We start from the raw sequence: 12,759 nt of genomic DNA, 5'->3' as shown, positions 1-12,759 counted from the left end.
AAATAATATATTGTTTTTATAACAATGAAAAAGCAGAGAGAGAAGTTGGTGAAAATTAATCAAATTTGTATGTTAGATTGAGAAACTGGTAACAAATGTATTTAGAAAATGAAAAGTATATAAATAGCGCTAGAAACTGGGTTTCGATACCCGTTATAGGCAGAGCACAAAGAGCCCATTCTGTTGCTTTGTGCTTAATTACCAGCAAATTTATATAAATAAACTATTTAGTTTTAGCCTTCATAAGGCTGAATTAATTATCTCCCAACCACAGAAGAATTAACTGGGATACCCGCCACCATTAATTAAAAAACATGTATATAAGTGTGTTATTATCCATATATATGAATGTATCTTTATATCCAATAGACGTAGACAAGAAATAATTCTGTTATACTAATCACGATGGTATTAAAAATAAAACATATCAACCAATAAGGATAATGTAATATGGAATTCTGGTTTTCACTGTGAAAGAGCCTCTTATACGAAGTCAAAGCAGAACTGTAAAATTTCTTGAAAAGCTCTATTAAAGCATTTCGTGAGGTACTTCAGTTTTATACCGTGATTAACAAAAGAAAAACATTAAAACAATTAGTAATTTATTGGAATTGAACTCGAGTTATTCTGAGTGCATGCATAATTACTATTTTTAAATTACAGTGAATGGTATGGTTAGATCTTATTTTGCTGTCATGTCGCATGTAGATATTCTACAGAACATTATTTGTTTATCGCATTTTCTTACCAGTAAAATCTATGTATGCATATATATATAAAATATCCAAATGTTTGCCCATCTATCACGCTCTGTATCTTCTGAACAGTTAATCGTAGAAATATGTGTATTTCAAAATGCTTATTATCACTAATATCTTATTAGAGGAAAAATATAGTTCTTTTCTAATTCCTCAACTTTCATACAGATATGAACATCGATCCGTTAGTCATGGTGCGTGTTGATCGGTCGATCTAAAAAGAGAGAAGAAAAAAAAACTTATTAAAACCAAAAATGTTTCTTTTGAAACTGACTGAAAGAAACATTTTGAAGATAGGAGCATGAAAGAGAAACGTGGTTTGTTTGTACATACATATATGTTTTTCGTATCTGTGTTATATACATGTATGACTGTTGTACTATGTCGAATCAAATGGTTTTAATTGAACTGAATATTTCTACTTTTTATAATTCTTAGAGAAACGACAACTGGCGAAAAACGCTCACTTCCGTAGTGATTTTTTTCTGGCGCTCAGTAAAATATCAAGAAACGGTGGCATCCAGTAGTAAAAATTCCCCAGGCTGTTTAACGAAGATGAGTACTCTATTGTTCTGGATGCACACATTGTATCGAAACCTATACATTTTTGCCGACAGTATCTTGTAATCAGTTTTCTTTGTTTAAAACAAATGCAGTGTAATTTTCCTTATTGAAGTAATACATGAAAAGAAAGAGACTGTTGTAAACAGCACATTAGACAATAATTTTGCTTATACGCTCTGATCTAAGAGAGTAATTTGACTGTATATTTCTTATTCATTTATTGGCCTTCATGGGTAGATAGTTAGGGAACTTGACTCGCAATCTGAGGGCTACAGGTTCAAATTCTCGTTCCACCAAACATATTCGCCTTTTGAGCCGTGGGGGCGTTATAATGTGACGGTCAATCCTACTATTTTGGTAAAAGAGTAGCCCAAGAATTGGCGGTAGGTGCTGATAATTAGCTGCCTTCCTTTTAGTCTTTCGCTGCTACATTAGTGACAGGTAGCGTCGATAGCTCTCGCGTAGCTTTATGTGAAATTCAAACCAAACTTTCCTTATCAACGTGCCTCGTTGGGACAGCGGTATGTCTTCGGATTTTCAAAGTTAAAATCAGGCGTTCAATTCCCCTCAATAGACACAGCAGATAGCCCGATGTGGCTTTGTTATAAGAAAAACACACAGTCATTTATCAGCACTTTGGGAAAATTACAGTTGGAACAATTCAACAGTCGTGTTATTAACTAATTATCGTTTGCGAAATAAACATGGTATCTAAAACAGAGCTGAAAAATACAACTTGCCTGGAAATTGAATCCATTTGAAATCGAGAAAGTTTCTATTTTATTAATGCGAAAATATACGTGTAATATTTACTATTTTTCGATATTGTTTATTCGAAATAGATTTGGGCTCTAAGTTTTTGTTGAACATTTTTCTAAAATTAAATACAGTTTGTACCAGAAATGTCAATAAAACCAATAGAAAAGGTTTAAACGAACTTTATTATTACTTAATGATGCAAATACAGAGTCTTGGAATTAAAGTATCTCTGCGGCCGAAAAGTAAGATACTAATGTTAAGTTTCCAAATCGACACTTTGTTTTTAATTCTAGGTGAGCGTTCCATAAATGAACTCTCACTTCTCATAGGATTATGCTTAATAATATGTTTAACAGAGTGATGCGATTTTCACGAAGGATTAACTTCACTGACGACATATTTTGTTATTTATGGCGTTACTCTCAGCTGTGTTTTTCTTAATAATGTTTAAAAAATATTGATTTTGTATACCCTCGCAAAAATCCACATACGCAGGAAACATTATTACAAAGTTTTTCTTCCAGACGTTACCGCTCTTACATCTTAGATTGTTAATAATATGACCGCCCACTTGTCTGCAACAAAAACCAGTATCAAAAAATTGGCGCGAAGAATTTCATTCGGCACGACGATTATATGGAGGGTTCACCAATGCGTGAGTCACGTGATCTTGTGTCGCCGGTGTATGGGAATGTTGGATTTAGCATTATTTTGTCGTTAAAACGTCTTTAAAACCTTGAGTGTAAACATTAAGCTAACACCAGCTTTCTGGATTTTGATATATTTGTTAATTTGAAGATCACACTTTGAAAAGTAATCCATTTTCCGTTATCGATTTAAATTTTGCAGCTGAGTGATGGAATTAATCAATATTTATTATTCGCAGTTTTATTTCGTTTGAAGTAACTTGTGTATTCCTCGACTGCTTGTTAAACAATTTTATTTGTAAATGTCCATGTATGCGTGGTACAAATGTTTTATATTTCTGTGTAATGTTTCAATTTTTATTTCACATTCAAGGATTATTTTCATTAATACTTCTTATATGAAACTGAAAGATTGTTACCAGTTGCCCAGATTTTATGATCCCTCATCTGTTTGCCCAGCGTTTTCACTCAGTTTACTTAGAAGCAAATTTTCTCCCAAGATACCTACTTCGTTATCAGAATATAGGAAGTCCTGCAATGTTTTTTATCATACTTGTCTCCAGTATCTAATATCTGTTTCATATGTAAACTCATTTGGAAGAAAAATGCTATTAGTTGATATATTTTTTCCTAGATGTAATTTAGTGACTTAGCTCAAGTTTCTCAGTTCTTGTTGTTGTTATTGTATAGGGCTTTAACTGAGTCTTCATAAATCAACAGATACTGTTTTGTGTCCTGACATTTTGTGTTGTTACAATATAGAGCTTTGAGTAGATCAAGAGGTGAGCTATGTTGTGTAGTATTCCGTGTTATTGTTACAATATAGAGCTTTGAGTAGATCAAGAGGTGAGCTATGTTGTGTAGTATTCCGTGTTATTGTTACAATATAGAGCTTTGAGTAGATCAAGAGGTGAGCTATGTTGTGTAGTATTCCGTGTTATTGTTACAATATAGAGCTTTGAGTAGATCAAGAGATGAGCTGTGTTGTATAGGATGTCGTGTTCTTGTTACAATATAGAGCTTTGAGTAGATCAAGAGGTGAGCTATGTTGTGTAGTATTCCGTGTTATTGTTACAATATAGAGCTTTGAGTAGATCAAGAGGTGAGCTATGTTGTGTAGTATTCCGTGTTATTGTTACAATATAGAGCTTTGAGTAGATCAAGAGGTGAGCTATGTTGTGCAGTATTCCGTGTTATTGTTACAGTGTAGAGCTTTGAGTAGATCAAGAGATGAACTGTGTTGTATAGGATGTCGTGTTCTTATTACAGTATAGAGCTTTGAGTAGATCAAGAGGCGAAATGTGCTGTGTAGTGAGCATTTCGTGTTCTTGTTACAATATAGAGATTTGAGCTGATTAAGATGTGATCTATTTTGTGTAGGATTTCGTGTTATTGTTACTATATGGTGCTATAAAGCTTTAAGTAAGTTCATAGGTGAACTTTTGTGTTCTGGCAGTTTCTGTTACTATATAAATCCTTAAGTAGATCAGCATGTGATCTATGTTGTGGAGCATTTCATTTTCGTGTCACTGTACACGTCAAGTAGATCCACAGGGAAACAGTCTTGTGGCAGTTCTTTTTGTTTTTACTATATAGAGCTATAAACGTGATGTTTATAGATTCACAGGCCACGAGTAGAATCGTTGAAAGTATGAACTGAATAAATTGAAGATATATGAAGAATAAAACTAAACAACTCACGTGCTGCTATACGTATATGTGTGGATATATACTTCTTCCCAGAATTAGAACAGCTTATTGTTCCGAGAATAAAGTAACTGTACCTTTAGCTATGATATAGCTTTCTCAGCTGTTTGAATTGTTTACGTGGAAGTAAAATCTTCCACGCTACTGGTTTGATCTGTAAACCTAGATAATATCAACCCGAGAATAATAATAATAAGATACTAAAATTCAATACTGATATTTTGACAATGAATTATTTTCTCACTAGAGTTTTCATAGTATATGCCAACTTTTCTATTTTTGAACAATTCATCTTATACATTTTTAGGTTTGACGGTTCTTTCTGAAAAATCTAACATTTTCTATCAAGCGCCATTTTTTGTTTGCTACTTGTTATTTTTCCACGAATAATCCTGGTTGAATTTAATAACACACATTGAGACATGTTTAAAGCGAATAACAACAAAGTATGTTTCAAAACATTTAACAAGAAATAATTGAGTTTCATATTTCCATGCGAAGGTGCTACACAAAGGTTATCTGTACATAGTCGTCTGTAAGCTTGTACTGACAGACTAGAGCAGGGGTTCCCAACCTTTTTGCACTTGCGACATGAAAATGTAATTGATGAAATAAAATTAATGTTATCCCAAGCTACTTCTAACAAGGCTACGCGACTCCCCTGCCAAGGCTTTGCGACCCCCAGGGGGGTCGCGACCCACCGGTTGGGAACCCCTGGACTAGAGGGAAGAGCTCGTCAACATTTGAGTTTGTATAAATGTGATGGAGTTGACCTTTTCTTATATTAAAATTTACTTAAATATGAAAGGTTTTATTAACCGGTGTAAAATTCTTTCTAATGTTTAATGTTGATTTAAGATAGCGTGCCAAACGACCTTAAGTATTAGCTTAGTTAAATATTTTGGGTGTGGACACAAAATAAATTTCGCTCTTTCTGTCTATTGAGTAGAAAAAAAATAGCTTAGAGCCTTTGTAAAGTTAATAAGAGCTGTTTTTGATACCGTGTTCTTGTGTACAGGATATATAACGTTCTCTGCACAAATTTAAAACAGATAGTGATTCAGCTTTTAAGTTGTTTTATTATACCTCTTACGAATTTCTTGCAAACACGAAAAAATGGTTTATCGATGTAAGCAATTAGAGGATATAGATACAAGTTATTGTAAAATGTTATATTATATATTAAAGTAATCGTTTAAATACATGAAACGTGTGTGTGTGTGTATATATATATGTGGAACCCTACAGCTGAAAGGGCGTTATAATGTAACATTCAATCCCACTTTTTGTTGGTGGTGATAACTAGGTGCATTCACTGTAGTCTGTCATTGATACATTAGGGACGACTAGCGCAGCTATTCCTCATGTATCTTTGTGCAGTCCCCGCTAGTACAGCAGTATGTCTAATGATTTACAACGCTAAAATCAATGGTTCGATTCTCCTCGGTGGACTCAGCAGCTAGCCTGATGGGGCTTTGCTGTAAGAAAATACAACACAATTTTTGCGCAAATTAGAAAACGAAACATATAAAATATATATAAACAATACGAGAACGTGTAGGATAAACCGTATTATCCGACCCTTTACTTACATAAAAACTATTATTGGAATGCGTCAGCAAAACAAGTTCAGTTCTTATACTCTGTTCAACTCCTGAAGTGAAGTTAATATAGTAGATATAATCTCTTTCTGTTTTTATATTTTAAAATATCGTGCACGCTGACTGTATTGGTACTAAGCAAATTCTGGTGCATCATGTTGGCCATGTTTACCTTGTTATTGTTCTGTTTGGCGCTACTCTAGAGAAAACAAGAGGCGGTGAAGTAATGCATTGAAAACACATATTTCAAATCCTTGAAAACTAGTAAGTACGAACATCGGAATAAAACTGGAATATCAAATAAATTGCTTAAAGATTTAGAGAAATGTCAAACTTTACGGAACGTTAGTACATTCGATTTTAAGTCGAGATGATTTGGTTCATATGTATATACATCCTCGTCTTTAATGAAAGTGTACCGCAAATATGCGTGTATAATGTGCACTAGTTTTTTGACCATATACTACGAAAAGAAAAATCAATACGCCCATGTGTAGTGCGCGGTTAGGCATTTTTGTGGCAAGTGGTGTATCGTTTTGTTGGTTGGCAACTGTACGTGCGCGTATGAATTTATGTTTTCGTAATAATAACACTAATTGTATTGTAATTTATGGAACTGCATTTGCTGTCTTTGGATTTTCGTTTCCATCCACTGATAGAAGGTACTGCCATCTGTGTACGCGTACAAGAATGAAATAACATTGGCAAAGTCATCGTTTGGAATGAAATGGAAAAAATAAATAAATAAATATCATTTAACATGCACGCTCTTTTTGCTGTGGAATAATAAGATAGAGCATATTAAGTATCTATCTATGTTTAATATCATGTTTATTCCATATTGTTAGTTATATTTTTTAACCTTTTGTTGATACGACAGCAAAGATGATTACGTCAGAACATCAAATGTGTTGAGGCAATCTTCAAATTGAAAAGTTTATCTGAAAAATACTTTTCCATCTTATCGTGCGCCCTTCACATCTGAATTCACAAATTAGATAAATGTACCCACCGTACAGAGATATTTACGATGCTTATGTCTATAGATACCCTCTACATTAATAAAAGTGTTTATGTCTTATACGTTAGAACAAAATATAATGTAAAATAAATATGTTGAACTGCTTAATTATATCCAGTTTTTCACATGGTCATGGAAGTTCGTTTGGTTTCTTTGTTCGTTGTAAAGCGCAGACGTGTACAATGAGCTATCTGTGCTTTTCCAACTGCTGAATTCGAAATAGGATTTTTAAGGTTATAATCCCTCTGTGTTACTGTTAAGCCACGGTAGGGGAGACACCTGATCTAGTTAAACAATTTGAATCTTTTAATAGCGTTTTGATCTCCAGCGTTTGGTGTTATGAGCTTCATCGCGTTATGCCATGTTTTAGTTGTTTTTCACAAGTGAACAGTTTCTCGTTAAAAAAATCAATACTTTTAATGCTCAGTTATTAAATGAATAAAGAGTTTTATACAGTGGTTGAGTTTATTTGAATATAAAACGTGTTTACTCATTTTTATAATGAACAGTTTCAGAACTACATACATATCTCTATCCCTCCCACCACCACCTTATATATCTTCAGCCCATCATGTGCTTAACTCCTAACAAACAGGTCTGTGCTGAACACAATTAGATTTTTTTTATCTAATACATTGCTTCTTTTAGTAAAGAACTTAAGAGCAAATGAGAGCTTCAGCCACCTGTAAATCATTGGTAGCCTAAATTAACTTGGTGGTATTACTACAGCAAAATATTCATTAAATGTAATTTATCCTATCAAATCCACACACACACACACACACATATAACACAGCTAGTTAGAAATTGTAAACTTTTTTTATTATTAACACAGATGTCTGATGACGATAGACTGTCTCTCACCACGGCTGTCAGCGACGAAGAAGACGCTGAAACAAGAAACTCGCCCTTTCGTTCTCGTTCGGGGACCGCTGCTGCCTCTTTCAACTGTACTGGTGCTGTTAGAAAAGCTGGGTAAGTTAGGCCTAAATATTGACTTGAAGTCCATTAAGTTAGGCTTACGAAAATAATCGTTCCCATATTTTTTGTTTACAAACATTACGAGAATAAACAGAGAAAACTGTTCAAAACAAAAGCCATAACTAATATAAATTTTAGTTATTAAGTTAATTTCTTCAAGGGCGTGTAGATGTTTGATGTGTGAGTATTATTATGAAGATTAGAATATTGTTACAATGCAAGGCCACAGTGAGTGTTATAGTTAATACATTAGGTTTCATAAGGTGGCGTAAGAATAACCGGTTCAGAGCCCTTCTGGTCTATCGTCCCTATTATCTTACTCTTAATATGAAAACAGTTACAATTCTTCTAACGAAGATAGATAAACTAATGTTTAACTTGATATTTTCAAGAAAGTACTTAGGTACGTAAGTTTTCACCCACGGAAGAACAAAGTAAACAAATCGTGTACAATTACAGAGAGTGAACGTTTTAATTTATTACTTGACTGAACCATTGAAAAAGAACATTATTTCAAGCTAATAACGTAGTTCTTTGAATAACATACTGGTTTATATTACTTAAAATAATAGTAGTAATAAGAATAACTTGAAACAACCTATTCTGATAATATTTTTATAACATTTCTCCATTTTATGTTGTTTAATCTGGCATTCAAAAGATAAGCATTAATACTAGCCAGAGTTTTCCTGTTTGGCAAATCTACTGGTTTCTTCCCTTAACTTTTCGTGAGGAAAATGCATATAAAGACCTGATTGTTTTCGTGGGTTTTTCTTTGTTTGTTTCTGCTTCATTTCATAAATTTAGGTTAGATCAATTTCTAGAATTATCTCCTCTCGCTAGGCATCTAGCCCTCTTGATAGGCTTATGGGAGCGTTGTTCATTGACATGAGTTACGGAACCAAGACGTCGGGAAAACACAAGCGACTGTCTTGACTTACATCCGTATAGTTGAACTGGTTCTACACAAAGGATAACGATACTAAGGGATTTAAACATTTTGCCCAGACTATAAAGACACTGAAATGCCTCCGGTTTAAAATGTTTTATCCATAGAGCTATGTATGCAAACATGTGAATTTCGAAATTGAAAGGTATGTTGGCTATCCTAAAACGTGAAACGTCGAGCACTACATCAGAAACATCTGACGTTGGCGAAAAGTTTTTGATGCAGATAACTATATACCAGAATTTGCTTTTGCAATTTCAACTTCTTGATCATATTTCTGATACATCGAGTTATGCGACTTTTCATGAAAAGAGAGAACTTTAGCTCAATATATTCATATAGCTGCGTAAGGTTTTTATTATACGTTAACAACATATTAATGGGAATGGACGCCATCAACACAGTGCATGTATAAGAATTTTTTCAAATATGTAAGTTAACTGCTCATTATATATGTTTACGTGCAAAGGTGTTTTTCTTCCCTTGGCGGTAACGTATGAAATATTAATAATATGTATAACCTTATGGGTGCTTCTTAAATGGTTCACAGTATTTCATAGATACTGATATCATAGGTTATTTTATCACTAAATCTCTCTTCCAGGGCTTTATGGACTTGTTTAGGTACTTGATTCATAACTAGGGGCGTTAAAGTACTTATCACACGCTATGTGAAAGGCGAACTGACTTTACATTACTACCATTTTTAATATTAAACGGTAATTGGTTTTTGTTAATCAGTCGTCATGTTTATTCTAAACTACAGGAATTAGCGCTACACGTAAGTGTAATTATTTATTGCACAGTTTGTATGGAAGTAACTCGGTTGCCAATTAATCAGTGATGACGAGAAAACCCACTTGTAGAGAAAAATATATATATGTAAAAACGGCTCGTTTGGGTTGTTTTTGAGCCTGATGATGACCAAAGAAGGTCGAAACGTTGTTCGCTCCTACACATAAAAATTTTCTCAATCCAAGCGAGCCGTTTTTACATATATATGGTTGCCAGTTAAGTTTAAAACCGAGTTACCCGACAGATCATAGAATATGGTATCTATCCAGTAATTTTTGTTAACATCTTGATTTACTCAGTTTTCCAATTCCTCTTGTAGTTTCTGACAAAACGACTCGAAATTTTGCCTTTAGAATCTTGAACCTTGCAGAATAGAAAGTAAGAATATAATTTGCGAATGTATCATTTAAGGGGTCAATATAAAATTAGTTGGCAAAGACGTTTTGGGTTATATTTGATTGTTCTCGAATTTCGAGCAATGCTATTTGAGAGCTATCTCCGCCAGACGTTCCTAATTTAGAAGCGACAGACTAGAGTGAAGGCTGTTATTAAACTCTACCCATCGCCATCTCTTGAGTTTGTTTTTACAAATGAATAGAAGGTATGATAGTGATATTATAATGTCCCTAAGGATGAAACTGTGAGCATGTTTTGGAACGAGAGTCGAATCCACAACTCTCAGTCTACGAGTCAAATACCCTAACCCCCAGGCGATACCGGGCCCAGGAGTTTTGACATATCGTATTTGACCGGACCAGTTTACTTACAATTTATATTAAATTGTAAGGAGCGATTCAAAGGTCAAAGGGAAATCTCTCTCAAGAGAGTCTACGCACTTTTAAAATAAGTGTATAATTTTGTTTTCCACAATTTCCTGTTGGGCCACTTAATGGAAAAAACAAACGGATTTTGGTGTTTTTTTACAGTTAACTTCCCTAATTTACTTGTAAATTCACAAAACCACGTAAATGGCTATATGCGCAACATTCCTTACTTGTATTTATTTTCTGTGAATTTCTGAGGGTAATTTCCATCTTTTGTTTCTATAAAAACACAGTTTTCACTGTTCTTTCTTGTGTCAGTCTTTTCCTTTTTGGTTTCTTTTACGTCCATCGGAGGTGAAATATTTTTATGTTTATTGCTAAGCACAAAGCCACGCAATGAGATATCTGTGCTTTGCCCACCGTGAATATCAGGGTTATCGCTAAGCCATCAGGGGACGAGTTGAAATGAAATGGGATTTTTGGTTGAATGTTAAAAGAATTATTCTTACAAGAATGATATTTGTTGCATACTTTGTCTTTCTGATTATATCTATAGAATAAACTTTGAACAGATTTATATACCTATGTTAGTATGATGAAATTAATATATTTGTACAAGATAGCAATCGCTTCGTGGAGAACTGAAAGCACAGGAGGAAGCAAATGGATTCTTTGTATGCCTTAATAATAGTATTAGGCCTGGCATGGCCAAGCGCGTAAGGCGTGCGACTCGTAATCCGAGGGTCGCGGGTTCGCGCCCGCGTCGCGCTAAACATGCTCGCCCTCCCAGCCGTGGCGGTGTATAATATGACGGTCAATCCCACTATTCGTTGGTAAAAGAGTAGCCCAAGAGTTGGCGGTGGGTGGTGATGACTAGCTGCCTTCCCTCTAGTCTTACACTGCTAAATTAGGGACGGCTAGCACAGATAGCCCTCGAGTAGCTTTGTGCGAAATTCCAAAACAAACAAACAAACAAATAATAGTATTTGCTGATTTACCTTAAATTCAGAATTATGACAAGGAAAAAATTCATTTCAAAAACTGATTATTGTTTTCTGCACAAGTGATGTCACAGGTGAGAAATGGATACCATTTTTGACAAAACCTTGTAATGTATTACCCAACACTACCAGCGTTACACACAAATTAAGCAAATCTTGTAAGAACCACAAGAGAGAGCACTGAGAACGTCATTTGTATGGAGAAAAAACTAATGGAAAATTCAATAAATCATTTATATATTAATTGGACTAAAAATTAGTCGTAGAAACTGCTGTAATGTTATTCTAACGTTTTCATGTAAATTATCGTTAATTTAACAACATAATTTAGAAACAAATGGCTATATATCTGTGTGAATACATTACCTCCGGAGATATTACTTGTAAATACATGTATTATCAGACACTCGATCAGCTGATCTATCATTAACCTTTCATCAATGAATCGACACTTGTCAGGTGACAAGATCTAACAGTGCCCAGAACAGTGTGCTTAGAATATTATAACGGAAACGCATTTGTTCTGAATTAACATAATTAAAATAAGAACACTGAACATATTACACTCTTGAGAAGTTTTATCGAACTTAATTAAAGCAAACTGTTCAACTTTATAAATGCATGAAAAGACTGAAAACATTGTGGTGTTACACGATTTTATATCGTCATTGTGCTAAATACGTTTAGTGTAGAACCAATAACCATCTATTATAATACGAACAATTTCATAAGTAGGTTTAACGATGGTTTTTATAAGTGAAAGGTTTTACTGAAATATGTATACGTTAATACCCCCATCCCACACCATCAGTAGAATCCTCAATGTTATTCAATACCATGTCATAGCTATAATGGATCAGTGGTTTTATTTTATATCAGGAGATGAATGAGAAAGCATAGTGATAGCTTGAAACTGCGAAGGTACAAAATTTATATCACCCATAGAAAATATGCTTCACAAGTGACGTAACCATGTTTTCCTACTGTGGGGAAGGGAGATGATAGAACTATGATAACTCCACCAAAAAGTTAAAAAAAAGTCACATTTAAGCGATCACTTAAATTGTCCCAACACTTAGATCTATTATTTTTTTAATAATTCCAACACAAGACTACCACCAGTCATTAAGTCACGCATTTACTGCAACTGTAAGTTCAATGAATACCATTCCAACCCCATGTTACTCTTTCATTGCAGATTGAATATAGGAA

At 34.1% G+C, this 12,759-nt stretch overlaps 1 protein-coding gene across 1 annotated transcript in view; it reads left to right on the top strand.

Moving 5' to 3' along the window:
* Nucleotides 1–12,759, top strand: part of LOC143223485 (protein still life, isoform SIF type 1-like) — a 422,725-nt gene that overhangs the window by 345,545 nt on the left and 64,421 nt on the right. Inside the window, exon 12 of the mRNA XM_076451534.1 lies at nucleotides 7,893–8,032. Within this exon, the coding sequence (XP_076307649.1) occupies nucleotides 7,893–8,032 (140 nt within the window). The remainder of the gene's footprint in view (nucleotides 1–7,892; nucleotides 8,033–12,759) is intronic.

The sequence above is a fragment of the Tachypleus tridentatus genome, chromosome 8, assembly GCF_004210375.1.
Source record: "Tachypleus tridentatus isolate NWPU-2018 chromosome 8, ASM421037v1, whole genome shotgun sequence".
Lineage (NCBI taxonomy): Eukaryota > Metazoa > Arthropoda > Merostomata > Xiphosura > Limulidae > Tachypleus > Tachypleus tridentatus.
The sequence above is the reverse complement of the archived record's forward strand: the minus strand, read 5'-3'. Positions and strand labels throughout refer to the sequence as shown.